Source organism: Oreochromis aureus, linkage group 2 (assembly GCF_013358895.1).
Source record: "Oreochromis aureus strain Israel breed Guangdong linkage group 2, ZZ_aureus, whole genome shotgun sequence".
Lineage (NCBI taxonomy): Eukaryota > Metazoa > Chordata > Actinopteri > Cichliformes > Cichlidae > Oreochromis > Oreochromis aureus.
In genome coordinates this window covers 13,519,742-13,535,049 of record NC_052943.1, presented here as the reverse complement: position 1 = coordinate 13,535,049, position 15,308 = coordinate 13,519,742, and the positions used below count along the sequence as shown (strand labels likewise).

The following is a 15,308-nucleotide window of genomic DNA, read 5'->3' as shown; positions in this document are numbered from 1 at the left end:
ATGAGAGATGTGCCAAAAACCCCAATACGCCTACATGTATTTTAAGTCTTGAGAACTAGGCCTGATTTGAGTTTTTAAGCGTGTAAAAGGAACAAAGGCCAACAATAGACTGGCAACCTGTCCAGAGTGCATCCTGTCTATTAGCCAAGGGCAGCTGAGCTAGACTCCACTGCCCCTTTATCCTGAATTGTATAAGACATGTGCAATTTGAGAATTTTGGTTAAGAAAAATAAATAAAGCAAAACCTCTTTCAGTTCTACTTATCTTCTATTTTATTATGGTAGGAACAAATAATAATGATCTATTCTTTAACAGGTCTTAATATTAGCTAGAAACAGCCCTCACTGCTGAAATTTAACAAAAATAAAGCTAAACTGCAGAAACAGTGTGTGAAAACCTAAGCATGCTCCATGATTCAGTAGCTTGTAGAACCACCTTTAGCAGCAGTAAGTAGTTTTCTGTATGACTTCATCTGTCTCTCACGTCACTGTAAAAGAATTTTGGCCCACTCTTCTTTTCAGCATTGCTTCAGTTCATTGAGGTTTGCAGGCGTTCATTTATGCACGGCTCTTTTAAGGTCCCACCACAGCATTTAAGTCAGGCTGAGGTTTGGACTTTTACTGGGCTGTTGCAACAACTCGATTCTTTACTTTTCAGTCATTCTGTTGTAGATTTACTGCTGTGCTTAGTCAACTATAGCTGCTGCACAGTCAGACTCACATTTGACTCTAGAATACTTTGGATTGCTTTAACATTTAACATGCTAACTGAGACCTGTGAAGTCTGAGATGTAGCTCTTGATGGGCTTTATTGCAGTTTCTCAGAACACTGCATGGTCAGATCTTGAGTCGAGTCTCATGGGACGTCCGCTCCTGGGAGGATTGGCAGCTGTCTTTAATGTTTCTCACTTGTGAATAAATTATTAAATTGTTTGGAAATGACCTGATGAGCCTTCCCAGATTGATGGGCAGCAACAGTCATTTCCATTCAATTATTATATACATATTGATTTATTCTTTTTATTTACTCGTTCAGCTGCAAAGGAGGAATCATGAAAGAAATCTTCTGCTACAAAGGTTTTAGACTTTGTTCACAGCTATAAAGCTACAAGGAAAGAATCACAGTGACAAATGAGTCCTGAAATGTATATGTGGACATGTGAGTGCTGCTTTAAGACATACTGAGAAGGGAGAAAGAAATAGTAAATCTATCCTTTCGACACGGAGCCTTGTGAAGTTCCCTTGCCAAAATTAGTAGGCTCCTCATTCATGATGGGAAAGGAAAGATAACCGGACAGTTGCATGTAAATATCTCAAAGAATTTCCAGTTTATGAAGGTAATCTTATAGCAACATTTATAGCTGAACTCCTTGCTTACAGCTTTAATATTAGAGCTGTAATAAACTGCACAGCTGTTGCAAGCAGCTATCTGACTCAGATGTGCGCCTGTCTGGGTTACTCACTGCGTGTGTGTAATGCTTGCAACCTGTGCAGCTGGTGCAGACACACACACTCACACACACACACACACCGCTCTTTAAACCTGAGACCACCAAACGCAGCAGATTCTCCCCCTCTCCTTCATGGTGTCCTATCATTCGGTGTCATTTCTATTTAGGGCTCCTCCGCTGTTCCTCGTTTCCTCTCTAACGCTCAGATAGAAGCAGCGGCATTTAACTCCTGCACACCATATCGGAGGGAAAAACCCCCACCGGGAGGACCAAGGGAATACAGTACATGATCGAGAGAGGAATGTAGAGCTGGATTCACCACAGGGATACCACACCACTGGGATTTTATGTGTGGCTTTACGCTTCCTTCCTTATACTCCCTAGAGGTGATCTGTGGAGGACTATGCGTGACCATACAAACAGATAGAGCAACGGAACGGCTTTGATTTGGCTCATGGATACACTCAGCCTCCCTGGTCCATCCACTTCGAACTCGGATAACGAGTCCCCTGAACATACTCCAGCCCCAGATTCCTCCCGCCACACCACCCACACTGGTGGGCAGAGCGGGCTCGGTGGCCTGGGATATGGGATCAGGGTGGCATGGCACCACCTGAGGCCCTTCATCCCCTTCTTTCTCATCAGTTCCATGGTGGTAGCTCTCGTCTACCTGATGCAAGCCATCATCTACGGGGGGCCCTTCAAAGACCCGCTCTTCTTTGTCAAATTTAATGAGCGCTGGCCCCGACCGACTCCACCACAAGTGGACACAACGTCATCTACCAAGTTTTTTGGTCTGATCGCCCCCTCGTCATTTGAGGAAGTCCATGTTGACGTGCACAGAGACAACGGCACAACGTGAACTGGAATGTAGAAAAACAGGACTCCAGGGGGACCACACGTTGCTCTTGGATTAAAAGAGCACATACTAATATTTGAGTAGGAGACATTTCCCTGCCGGTCCTCTGTCCATCTTAAAATAAAATATAATGGATGAAATTTTTCTTCCAGCAGCTGAATCAGGTTCCTTTAAAATCAGTTTAAATATTCAGTGTGCTCCAGCTTTTGTTTCTCTTCTGAAACAAATAAAAGTGAAAAAATATCCCATTTTTAAACTGCAATGATTTTTACAACTTTTGGAAGATTTTGTTATTGCACTGAAGGTTCTTGCATGGCCCTCAAAATGTATAAATCACTACCAGTTTTATACATTTTTTTTTAAAGCAGAAACTTTGTCTGTCTGATGTGTAGAGTGAAGCACTTATGATCTTAAATGTTTGGCCTGGTTTTCTCTCTGCACTGAACAGCAAATGTACTTTTCCTGTATGTTAAATAAAGTGTCAGTTGTCCAAGGTGGAAAAGTCAAACAGTGATGTTCCAGCGTCGCAGTCCTGTAGTCTCCTTTTTCCTGATTTGTGTTACTATCCCAGCTCTACACAAACACTGTCCAGGAAGCACTTAGAGGGAATTTATTACTCCAAAGAATGTAACGTTTGAACAAAACCAGCTTGAATTGTCTTACTCGGGCTGCTGAAGCCCCATTTTGACCTCATCTTAAGGGCTGAGTTAATTTTTTTAGACAAAGTAAAAGGTGTAAATTTTGTCCCCCATCACCTTCAGTATTTCACAGCTGAAAATGCTTTATAGACTTGAAAAAAAAAAAATCTATCCTTTAACCTTCCAGTGGAGTTAATGTACTTTTCCACCTCTCACCACTAAAATCCAGCTCCTCTGTTCATAAGTAGAAAATATTCGTGATTCCCTCCCTGAGTGTTTCCCCTATAAATGCATCTCTTGTGCTCATTACTCATTGCTATCACTATATATAAATATACGGTTAGAGAGCAAGAGATGTAGGATTACATCCTACTTCACAAGCTACTGGTGGATAAAAATAATTTTATATTAATATACATACTAGCCAAGGTCCCTCATAAAAATTGTTTATCTCACATTAGACTGTGACAAAGTTGAGTGGTAACTATTAACTGTTATTTATTGTGTCTCTGTGCCATTTTAAAATGTCATGTAATGTGATAACAACTGAACAAATCCATGTGCTGAAGAGTGTAATCAGCTGTGGTTGAATTGTATTATTATTATTATTATTATCATTATTATTATTATTATTGTTATTATTACCGAAAAAAATGTGGCAAAAAACACAGACATAAATGCATAATAATAATAATAATAATGATAATAATAATAATAATAATAATAATAATGATAATAATGAAGCAGTTAACTCAACGCATTAAACTATAATACAATATAATTTAACTATAATTTAACTTTTGATGGATGTACCATTTGCTATTACTATGCTATTTGAAAAAACTACTTTTAGTTATGATAATTAAACTAAACTGTGTATAAAATGAAATAGTCTTGTACTTATCTATCTATCTATCTATCTATCTATCTATCTATCTATCTATCTATCTATCTATCTATCTATCTATCTATCTATCTATCTATCTATCTATCTATCTATCTATCTATCTCTTTCTTTCACTAGTTTCTGGTGCATTTTGACGAAGACGGAGGTGCTAGCAGTGAATGCTCTCTCTTGTAATGTGGTTGTGTATCTTTGGCCGGCTGTCTTTTTTGGGGGGGGGGTGGCTGTGGCGTCTGTGCGGTGACGCTGCCGCCCCCTAGCGGCGAAGCGGAAGACTGCACCGTTTCCTCTGATGACAACGTTGACCTGCGGCTGACCTCACTAAAATTAGGACAAAAAACAGCCCAATAAAATGCTGTCCGTTAAAAATATTTTGTGAAGTATTTTTTTTTTTTAAAGAAACGCTTTTATTTTCTGACTCGGTAGTGGATCTGTAGAGAGTTTTGAGGCCCACAGACGGTGAGTAAACCAGGTGTCTGTCACATGCCCGCCTTTCACAGCAGCTTTAATTAGCAAGCCGGGAGAGTGTGGTTAAAACAGACTAGCTATGCTGGAAGGTGATGTTAGAACAGACGTTTTGTGGTCTGTAACATGTTAACTAAGCTAGTACAACTCTTTTCTCTGTGTAGTCTGTTTGGAGTTCACTGCTAGCTAGTCCTCTGATACTAACCAGCGCGCGGGCTTTGAGCTGGCCCCACATGACTCGAGTTTAAATGTGCTCAAAGACTATTTATTGCTGCAGAAAATATTTAAGATTGCCCATGAATCCACACTATACATTATAGTAACTATAAAGCTGCTGATAAAGGAGAAAGAAAGCTCGACCTCAAGAATCTCTGTTTTAATGTGTAAAAATGTCAAACTTCTACACTCTAAAAGTGTGTTTTTGTCCACAATATCGAAGCATTTATTGTGTTAATTTCCAGGCCAGCAGGGATATTTTCTTCACACTCCACACACATGTCACCTTCCATTTCCTCTCCTCTCTGCTCCTCTTCTGAAGTGGATGGGGAAATGTGGTGCTACCAAAAACCGGGGTTTGATACCCTCCTCCTCACTGAGCTGCAGAGACAACAACAGTGCAGCCAGTTCTGTGACACTCTGCTTAAGGCAGAAGGTATGAGACACACATACACAAAAAAACCAAAACAAAATTTTGCATGTGTTTGTTTTGCTTTTAAAGTTTTTCTTTTTGTCATTTCTCCCTGTCTTGCAGGGGTGTCTATACCTGCACACAGCTGTATTCTGTCAGCTATCAGCCCCCACATCTCCTCCGCTCTGTCCTCCACACCGACTCCCGCTGCAGGGCAGAGTCGCCTCTTGGAGTTTCGGGCTCTGGGTGCCTGCACCTTGCTCCACTTGGTCAGGCTTCTGTACTCTGGAGAGATGGCTGGGGAGGGCGAGAGAGAGAAGCAACAGGCTATTTCTGCTGCGGCTAAGCTGGGCATCCACGGGCTGGTGGAGGTGACGAAACGGGAGTGTAAAAGCAGGGATGGGGTTGCGCAGTGCGCCGAGATAGGAGTGCAGACGGAGCCTCTGATGTCTGAGAGTGAGGGGAGACCGGGCAGGTGGAGGAGAGAGGTGAGGGATGGGAGCACTTTTCTGTGGAAAGAGATTATGTCAGATGGCGGGAAGGACGTGTGTACTCAAACAGATGAGCTGGAGTTAAACACAGCTCCACCTGCTCACCCAGCAGTATCGTTTGAGACCATCGATATGAGTGCTCTCCAGAGTATACAGCACACAGACCCCCTTCTTGTTCCCCCTCAGATTGTCCCTGTGTCTGTCGTCTACCCTCAAAATGAACTAACACCTCAGCTGTCCTCTGCTCCCTTAGGTTCTATACCTGAAGCTGAAAGCACATCTGTTGCTGTTGTGACCCAGCCGTACACATCTGTCCCCCCATCCCTCCCCCATTTTATGAGCCAGACAACCATCTGTAATGCCGACCCCCAGAGCGGATGGGCTGACCAAGATGTCGCAGTGGCTGAAGAATGGGAGGAAGAGCAGTTTAAACAGTTTCAAGGCAACATCCCAGGATTCATCAGCTACTTCCTGAACCCTGATAGTGAGGAGGAGCCCCGCAGGGGGAGAGCAGGCCGCAGGCGAAGGTCTGGGGTTGGAGGTGCCAGGAGAGCCGAGACAGGCAAGGAGAAGCCCGGGCGACCACGAGCAGGAGGGAGAGGGCGTGGTCGGGGAGGGTTAACTCAAATGGTGCAGGAGGTGGGGGTGAGCAGGTTGCAGAAGTTGTTCTTGCTCAGGTGGGGCATGAGGACGCCCAGGACCGGTCAGGGAGGCGGAGCTGCTGGGAGGAAGTTGTGCCTGCAGACCAGAGAGGTTGTGAAAAAGGGTGGACACTGTGAGAGGAGAAGAGGGCGTGGCATAGCGTGGGCATTAAGCCAAGTTGGAGATGTGCTGCGGTCTGGTGAGGTCAGAGGAAGCACCACTCAGCGTGGAAGGAAAAATACAGGGCAACAGTTTGAACAGGTAAGCGATCAGTGTCCTGTTTGTGGCATCTATAAAGTGTCAAAAGCTGTAATTAAATATTAAATGAAAACAGGCTCTGGAAGCTAAAAAAACTAAACCTTTGAGGGTTTTTAGACCCAAAAATGAGGATTCAGATTTAAAACAGGATGTTACATTTGTTGCTTCTTTCAAACATTATGACTTTTGTCCTTGTTTGCAGGGCAGTCGTCCTGTGAGGCCGCGAAGGTCCAGAGCCAAAACAGCAACATCGACTTCCTTTTTTCCCACACCTATGCAGTTTACCAATGCACATACTGTATCTACCTCCAGCCACTCCTTCCAGGCTTCTCCATCTCCCCACCTGCCATCACCTGCAGCCTCCTATGCGTCTCCACCATCCTGCCTTCCTGTCCCAGCCCCACCACCTCATGAAGAGCAGCCTGAGCAGATCGATCGTCTTCTGGAGGAAGTGATGATGGGACTTGACATTTTACCAAACAACAAAGGCAGTGCTTCACATGCTCAGCATCCCCTTCCAGCAGGTAGCAACACTGGCGCCTCTGCCTCTTCTGAAATCACCTCATCCCAAAACAAACCGCAGAGCCTGACTTCTGAGCTCGGTGAATCCACTGAGGTTGCTGCTGTTGCAGGAGCAGCTGGTCGCTCCAGTCCTACAAATGGTGTGGTGCCAGTTCTAGATCAGCCGTGCGAGGGAGAGCTGGGTGACATGCTGGACCAATTCCTCCAGTCGTTTGAGCAGCATGTTGAAAGCTGTCGTGCAAGAGAGGAGATGGAGACGAGTGGTGTGAGCTCCACAGAGACCTGCCAACCTCACACTCTCATGAACACTTACAAAAAAAACAAAGACCACACTACAACCCCCTACATTCCTCAACTACAAAAGAGCACCCACAGAATTGAGTGCTCTCAAACACCTGAGCTGCACATTGATGAAAATGAGTCTCAGGAGAGCCGCTCACAGTCACGCAAGGCCCACGCTGGCTGCACCGTTTCCCCCAAACGCATAGAGGAAACCAGACCGACTTCAAAACGACAGAACAAAAGAAGACTAAAGCCTTATCTGTTCTCACTAGAGAAGAAGAGGGTGAAGGTGAGGAAGCCAGACGATGCGGTGAACAGAAACACTCATGCCAGAAAAGAGAAGCAGCTAAAGCAGATTCCTGTGGTGAACCTGGAGAGGAGAGACCTGCTGCCGGCCAAAGTGGCAACGCCGGGACACATCTGTCAGAATCTGGAAGGCAAGGTAGGAAATATTTCAAATAAGTAACTGGCAGATTGTTTGATTTTGCCGTCTGGCACCTGCTAAGTAAGTAAATAATAACAGTAATTAAATATGTAAGTAAACTGTATTTTTATAGCACATTTAAAACCAAAAAGGTTGTATTACTATTTCCATTGTCTATCCGAGGGAGATTATCCAAATTATTAAACAGTGATTATTGTTTGGGAGGTTTTTAACCTGTGTTTTAATAAAAGGAGTTAATGAGCCCAGATTATCCTTCAACCTGTCAGTTTATAGTGACTGGCCAAATAATATTTCCTCTGGTTTGGATTTGTTTAACTCTAAGAAACTGTGGGACATGCAAAATGTACTCACTGAGCCTTCTTATGGGTCAGTGATCTTCCTGATTCCAAGGTAAATATAGTTGTTAATCATCTGCAAAGCGATGAAAAGAAATGTGCTGGTGAGTAATATGACCTAGACAGAGCATAATAAAGAAAACAAATAGGCCCCTAGATAGATCCCTGTGGAACTCCAAATGTCAAAGCTGCTGATGCAGACGAGTATTTTCCAGTGTAAATCAAACTTATCTTAAATTTAATATAAGATTCAAACCAGTTAAGACCCAAAGCCTCAACTCCTGCACGATGCTTTGCTTGTTTAAGACCGGCTATACTACTGCATGCTTAAAAAACACAGAACCTTTAGCAGAAGCTAGGTTTGCATTTATAATGAACTAGTAAGTTTAAACTTTAATTGTATATTATTTGGACATAGACCTTAAAAAAGCTGTAAAAATCCCTACAGATTCTACCAGATACAACCAACTTGCATCTTTCTTTTTTTTTCATAGCTTTTGCCTGCATGTAGTCCAGTTAGCCTGTTCTTTTTAACTAATGATGAGCAATGTTTGAAAATGTTATGTTCATCTTTTGAACAAGACGCCGGCACACCGATGACTTCTTAAACATCATATCGATTGACTGAAACTGTAAAAGTTCTGTAAGCATAAATATCCCTTACAGTCCTAATTGAGCTCAAAGTTATCACCCAACCGGTTTCCACGGGTAATCTCTCTCTTAGTTAAAAATCATATGTTAATCTTGATAGAGGCTATTAATGGAGTGCTTTGCTGCTAATGAAAGTATCACCAGGACTTATCTTACCCGTGAGAATCTTCTTGGAGACCACACCCCCAAGTTTTCTGTTAAATCCACAGGATACTTCCTCTCAGCAAAACATGATAAAATCTTTATATTAAGATCAGTCAAACCATTTATTCTTTATGTACTGTATGTTTGTATATAATTTATGTGCATATGTTTTTTCAGGGTCCTGAAGAAACAAAAAACATATCATCTATAGGGAAAAATCCTCATGGTGGCTTCTTGAAGATCTACCCGATCAGGAGCCGGTTAAGGGAACCACAAATCCCGGTGAGAATGAGGCTTTTTTCTTTCTTTCTTTCTTTTTTTTGTTACTAGATTAAAGAGCTCATCTGTCTTTAGATTTAAAGGAATGAGCGCAGTAAGTCAGTGAGGCTCTATGGATGAACCATCAACTGATCAACTTATCCAGAGCGTGTGAGACTCCGTGATTACCAGAGGGTGTGTCCCAAAGACTGCTACTTTGAGCCAGTTTGTGACAACTGCTACCGTTTGAATGCTGACAGATATTTAAAGTTACCAGACTGTGATTTTTTTCCCACTCAGCCATAAAAGGCTCAGTGGTGTATCTACTAAAAGTCTCGGACGAGTACGGATTTTGTAACCTCGACCTCACAATCAAGGTCATAGGTCAAGTTTTCTGAAAATCTTGTGAATGCAGTCAGTTAAGAAGGAAAGCTTTATACCGTAGTTTGCATCTAATAGGAGGCTGAGGGGTAGCACTGCTTTCAGTATTTTCCATGTTTAGACTTGTTTTGTACTTTTATAGTTTATTAAGGTGAATCTGTTTTACAGGATGCTTTACTCTTCCTTGAGGAGCCACTTACAGCCAAACGCCTACCCTCAGCTGTTCAGTCAGGATGCAGACGTAGGGGCAGACCCAGGAAAAATGACCCTCTCAGTTCATCTAACAGAGAGTGTTCAAAACCACCCATTCTGGCACAGCCTGCAGATTTCTGTGTTGCAGATGAACAACTTGAGAAAAACCAGGAGAGACATGAGGAGGAGTTGGCTGTACAGCCACACGAAGAGGTGGGGGGGCCTACGAGGAGGGGACAGAAGAGGGGAGCAGAGTCAGACGAGGATACGAGTGATAACTCCACCGTGGCCAAGAGGGCTTGCTTTGAGACACCGACACAGCCACCCACCTCTGAACCTGCAGACTTTACCTCTAAACTAGGAGCCACAGATCCTGAGGAGACAATTGATGTAGAGACTGTTTCTCTGACCGGAGACTGTTTACAGGAAGAAAAAGAAAATCTCCTGTGGAGTGAACTCAGACTAGCTGAGGGAAGTCTGACAGATGAGGAAGTGCAGAGCAGCGCTGATGAGATCATCGATGTGGATGGAGACGACGAAAACATGGAGATGAAAGAAGAGATTCACTGCCAGAGCAGAACAGCGCCGACTGTGTTTGCTGACCTGCAGCCTTCTGTTTCACCCTCACAGTCTGCAAATGGAAGCTGGGACGTTGTCAAAGATGAGGTCATCGATGTGATTGGAGGCTCCAGTCCCGTCCCTGAACCGGTGACCATCACGTGGACAGAGTCTTCAGAAGGTGAGGAAGAAGAAGGAGGAGAGCAGGACGTTGATGTAGTCGGAGAACACAAAGACAGCGCTTCATCAGTGATCTTCACCGCTGTGATTAAAGACCTTGTCAAGAGAAACGTTCAGACTGAGGTGCACTTTCATTAATACCGCTAATGCCCCCTTCTTTTCTGTTCATGTGATTTCTTACATTGTTTCATTTAACTGCGTCTGTTTCAGGGCTGGTGACAAATGGTCGACGTAGATGTTCATAAATGTTTGTCTTCTCTCTGTATTGTGCTCACGTCCACGTGCAACAATGCTGACAATCACACCAAGGATGTTTGTTTTGCTATTCCACCGACGTTTAGGATAAACTGAGCAATATGTGTCATTTGTTTCAAGCAGTGAGGAAAGACCTGCATCTGTGAGCTTAATCAGAACAAAAGGACGTGTGTTTGTGTGAAGATGTTTAGTTTTAAGCTCTTCAGCTGAGTATATAGAGACAGCTGGGATTGTTCTTATTTGAAGAATTTTATGTGTGTTACAAGTTTAATATTACTCATTTGTAACTGTTAAGCAAAGTTTTTTTTAAACTGAAGTGTTGGAAATACATTTAAAAAAATCAGGTTTTTGTATGTAAAAGAAATGAAGCGTGTTTTATTAGTTGTACATATGACAGTAACCGTGCATTACGCCTTAGTCATGCTTCAGCTGAAAATCTACATCGCAACTTAATCTTCCACGGCGATCAGAGTCGACCTGACCTGTAGTTGCATTTCTCCAGAGCTGCACGTCAGGTTACGTTGTAAGTTACGACGTAGATTTCCCGCTGAAGCAGAACTCGGTTAATTGTAAATATGATTGGTCACATATATACATGTATGTCAGCTTCTGTTCCAGAAAACTTTCAGCATTCCTTGTTTTTATGTCCGTTTTTGTTTGCTAATGTTCCCCGTGGCACTTTTGGTTCCGGGATCTGTTTCCTGTAATAAAGATTTTTCTGTGATGCTTGTAACCTTATTACTGCGCAAGTGGATCTGAAACAACAGACAACAACAAAAGCCTCAAAAGACCAAGTTTTTTAGCTTCCGATCAGCCAGACCTTGTAATTTTTTTACGTGCTCTTGAGCAATAGTTCTTCAGTCTTTCTGAAGGTCATTCAAGGTTTTTCTTTGGATACTTCTTTACTTAAATCCATTAAAAAATGTCACAAATTGCGAATTCATAAAAAACACAGTTTGACAGACATAAAGTCAAAGTGTTTCTTAGGTTAAAGCTCTTATAATGAAAGCTGCTCTCTGGTCAGACAACTCAAAACTCTATTTAAAAAAAAAAAAAATTTCTTGAAAAACATGCCTCATCCAAAAGAGGAAAAGGAACATACAGCTTGTTATCAGCACTCAGTTTAAGAGCCTGCGTCATCAGTGCCTATGGAACTGGCAGCTTTGCACATCTGGAAAGGCACCATCAGTGGTGGAGGGTATATAAAAATTTTAAAGTAACATATACTCCCATCTGAACATCTTTTCCAAAAAAAAAGAATTGCATGTTTGAGCAAATCAATGCTAAATCACATACTGCATATATTAAAACAGCGTGGCTTCACAGTAGAAGAGTCTGGGAGCTGAACTGTCCTGCCTGCAGTCCAGACCTTTCACCATCTGAACACATTTGGCATACGATAAAGAAGACGAAGGACTGTCGAGCTGCTAGAATCCTCTTTCAGACAAGAACAACATTTCACTCCCAAAAGTCCAGCAACTGCTCTCCTCAGTTCCCAGATGTTTACAGGCTGTTGTTAAAATGTATGTTTTCCATAATCTATTGTGAATAAAATATAGGTTTATGTGATTTTCAAATAATAGCATTCTGTTTTTAGTTATATTTTACATAGTTTACCAACTTTAAAAAAAAAAAAAATTGGAGAACATAATCTTTTTTTCATTTAGTTTATATATTTTCTTAAGATGTAGTGTGTTCATCTCTCAGTCACTGAGAGCTTCCACAGATTAAAAAACCCTCAGTATTCATCATTCTCCCCACTTGCCTCTGCTGTGTGTCTCTTTAATTAGTCTGGCAGAAAGACTTATAAATGCAGCACAGGGTCATAAAAAACCTCTAGGAGAACTCCTGTTGCATGTTTTTGTGTCCTATCAAGGTATATGTTATATTTGAACATGATTACTGCTGAGAGAAAATTCAGCCCTGCAGGTGATGTGTTTCATACTAGAAGAGAAGGAAGGGAAGGAAGTGGGCAGCCCACTTTATTCACATTTTTTTTTTCTTTTGGCTCAAATTAAATTACATACAGACTTTGAAATAATGAAAAAAAAAGAATACATGAAGTGAAAATGACTTTATTAGTTATCAACCTGTGGACCAACCTCCTACACACAACTGCAACAAAACACATCTGAGCTGCACCATATCACAGTCTGCTGCACTCAGTGAGGTGGACTGCAGCCTGGGAGGTTTTCCTGGACATGGCACCATGTTGGAGCTTCGTCTCCCCTCGGTTTGAACTCCTACGCTCATCGCCGAGCTCAGGCGGGAGTACAGCGCAGGTGTGTGCTTGTGTGCGGGTGTGTAGCGCCCTCTAAACCAAAGTAAAAAGACACGGTGTGCGTGTCAGTTATGTCGGCGTGTGTGTATGCGTGTGGAGCGTGTGTTTCCCTGTGCTTTTAACAGTGCGATATTGTCTCTTATCACACTCTGGCTGTAAATCAGTAGTAGTGGTGATGTCGGGTTGGGGCAGCTGTCGCGGCTCAAGTCAAGATGAAGGAAAGAATTGAAGAGAGGAAGATAGAGAGGAGGGGGGTATGGGTAAAAGGAGGCGGGAGTTGAGGGGAGCTGCTGTGCGTGGGCCGTGGCCTCAGTCTCAGCCTGTTCTCCTCTCAGTGCTGGATGCGCCTGATGGACTGGATCTGGGGGGTCTGACAGTGAGAGCCCCAGTTCCTCCAGTGCTGGTAGTCTCCACTGTGTCTCTCACACTCCATGATGTACTGCTGGCCTCTGTAGCCAGGGTACTGGTAGCAGACAAAGCTGTGGGACAGATGGAGAGCAGAGTCAGTTTTTAGTAGCTGCTGTCAGAATTAGGATTTAGTAATGGGAATAATATGTGCTGATGATGGATTTTAATTATTTAAAGAGTACAGTTTTATAGGCAGATGATGTTTAATGGTCACAAAATAGGGACTGAGAGGAATATTTGGTTAGGTGTACCATCCTCATGTTTGTTTTTAGGGTGAAACTTACGCGCCACACTGCACATGCATGGAGCCGACTTCAGGCATCATCCAGCCCATGGCCTGCAGAGAGGGGTAATCGTCACAGACCTCCACGCTGCGGCCCAAGAAGTTCTCCTTCTCAAAAATGAGCATGCGACTGCTCTGGTGGGACTGAACAGGACAGAGAAATCCAAGAGTTAGGTTTGAGATTTCAGGGTTCAAAAGGAAGATGTGGTTAGGCCCTGAGAGAGTCGGGGTGTACTCACGGCGCAGTAGATGGGGCGCAGAGACATGAGGCGCTCCACGTGGTAGGAGATGGAGCCGCTGTAAGCGTCCCAGTGGGGGTATTCTCCTCTCTCCAGGATGAACTGCTGGCCCTGGAAGTCATGGTGCTCGAAACCCACCCAGCTTCACAGAAGAGACACAGAGAGGCTGGTTTACATGATGCTCCCTTTAAGATTTGGTCTGTAATGTAGGTTTTTGTACCACTGATAAAATCTCTGCTCTTCTTTTTGTCTCCAAAGTGAGATTTACAGTAAAAAAACAACTTTTTTTTTTCAACTGCAGGTGAGCTACAGTTTAAAAAAATACACATCTTTGTATTCTTTTTAGTGTTTGGAATAGACGTGATCAAAAGAGGATTAAGCCTATATATATTTCTTTAACTCTGTGTTTTGTTTTCATCTATTTGTTATTAGTAACAAAGGTTTTGAGACTTACGCTCCGCTCTCCACCCTGATGGAGCGGATGTTGTCCAGTCCGCACTCCTGGATGTTGCAGCACTCGGAGGTGAACTCCAGGCACTTGCCCTGGAAGTGCTCCTGCTCAAACACAGTCACCTGTGGAGACAGATCAAAGTGGGGAGGAGTTTAGATACTGCTGCTACAAAGACTATAATAAAACATTTCATATAAACCTCCTCACGAGCATTTGTTTACCTTGAAGAAAGGAGCCATGCCCATTCCTGAGGTAACCAGCGGCTGGATCATTGGGGACCTTGTAGTTCTGTACATCTTTACTCCTGGATGTGTGGATGTAAAGTAAAGAACAGGAAGGTTTTGGTGAAACAGTGTCGGAGATAGTAATAATTAAAAATAATCATTTAAAGATAGACTTATTCAATCGGTGATTCTCTAAACTATTTAACTCCTCAGACGCGCTCGCAGTAACTCCACCTCAAACTCCACCTTCTGAACCGTTTATCCTGCACAGCTACGACATTTGAAGGGTGATCTGGCCATGAACAGCTAATTCACACTTTTAAAGCAAAGATTTTTTTTTTTTACAATCTGACTGACAGCAACAAAAGTGTTTCACAGGTGTCACAAAGTGCTTTTGGATTTCAGTTTCTGTGTGAAAGCACCACCTGTCAGTCGGACCCTGAGCTGAGCTGAAAGCAGAGATGCAGCCTTACCTATATTGGCACTTTATTGGAAGAGCTCGGGAGTGGTACGCGCCTACCGCCTGCCTCGCGTAGAGCTTTCAGAGAACCTGGCGCTTCAGTTTTATATCGACGGTCGGGGAGCGCGCCTACTTCTGCGCGTTCGCGCGTACGCCTCGGACCATGCGAGCTCTCCGTTTTGACACAGTAACCATGCGCGCACCCCCGGAGCTGCTGTGTGGCCTCTGGACGCTGTTGTCCCCCTCCAGCGTCTAGCTCAGCAGATCCTAAAGTGCTGCCGAGGCTCGGAAACAAAAGGCTCTCCAGTATGTTCGGACCCCGGTCAGCAGTCCAGCGCGTGCCCCGCGCACAAAGGGTCGGGATCGGGCCGGAAAATGTGGGGATTAACGGCGCGGCAGAGAGCCACGCATAAAGTTTTAACTG

At 43.4% G+C, this 15,308-nt stretch overlaps 2 protein-coding genes across 4 annotated transcripts; one reads left to right on the top strand and one right to left on the bottom strand.

Annotated features, from left to right (window-relative positions):
* The first annotated feature begins 4,080 nt into the window (after positions 1–4,080).
* Positions 4,081–11,260, top strand: LOC120442285. 3 transcript variants are annotated; one of them, XM_039618515.1, is made up of 7 exons: positions 4,081–4,310; positions 4,778–4,968; positions 5,068–6,338; positions 6,538–7,581; positions 8,892–8,996; positions 9,522–10,406; positions 10,494–11,260. In XM_039618515.1, the coding sequence occupies exons 2-7, from the start codon at positions 4,812–4,814 to the stop codon at positions 10,500–10,502; spliced, it is 3,471 nt and encodes a 1,156-aa protein (XP_039474449.1). In that variant the 5' UTR covers positions 4,081–4,310; positions 4,778–4,811; the 3' UTR covers positions 10,503–11,260. The 3 variants fall into 3 exon arrangements, with proteins under 3 accessions (XP_039474449.1, XP_039474455.1, XP_039474441.1); XM_039618521.1 differs by having other exon boundaries at positions 4,855–4,968; positions 9,522–11,260; XM_039618507.1 differs by having other exon boundaries at positions 4,082–4,310; positions 9,522–11,260.
* A 1,337-nt stretch (positions 11,261–12,597) lies between these two features.
* LOC116334188 (beta-crystallin A1-like) lies at positions 12,598–15,038 on the bottom strand. The gene is made up of 6 exons (XM_031757575.2): positions 14,898–15,038; positions 14,422–14,504; positions 14,204–14,322; positions 13,750–13,891; positions 13,512–13,654; positions 12,598–13,298 (listed from the first exon to the last, which is right to left on the bottom strand). The coding sequence occupies exons 2-6, from the start codon at positions 14,494–14,496 to the stop codon at positions 13,151–13,153; spliced, it is 627 nt and encodes a 208-aa protein (XP_031613435.1). The 5' UTR covers positions 14,497–14,504; positions 14,898–15,038; the 3' UTR covers positions 12,598–13,150.
* Positions 15,039–15,308: the final 270 nt, after the last annotated feature.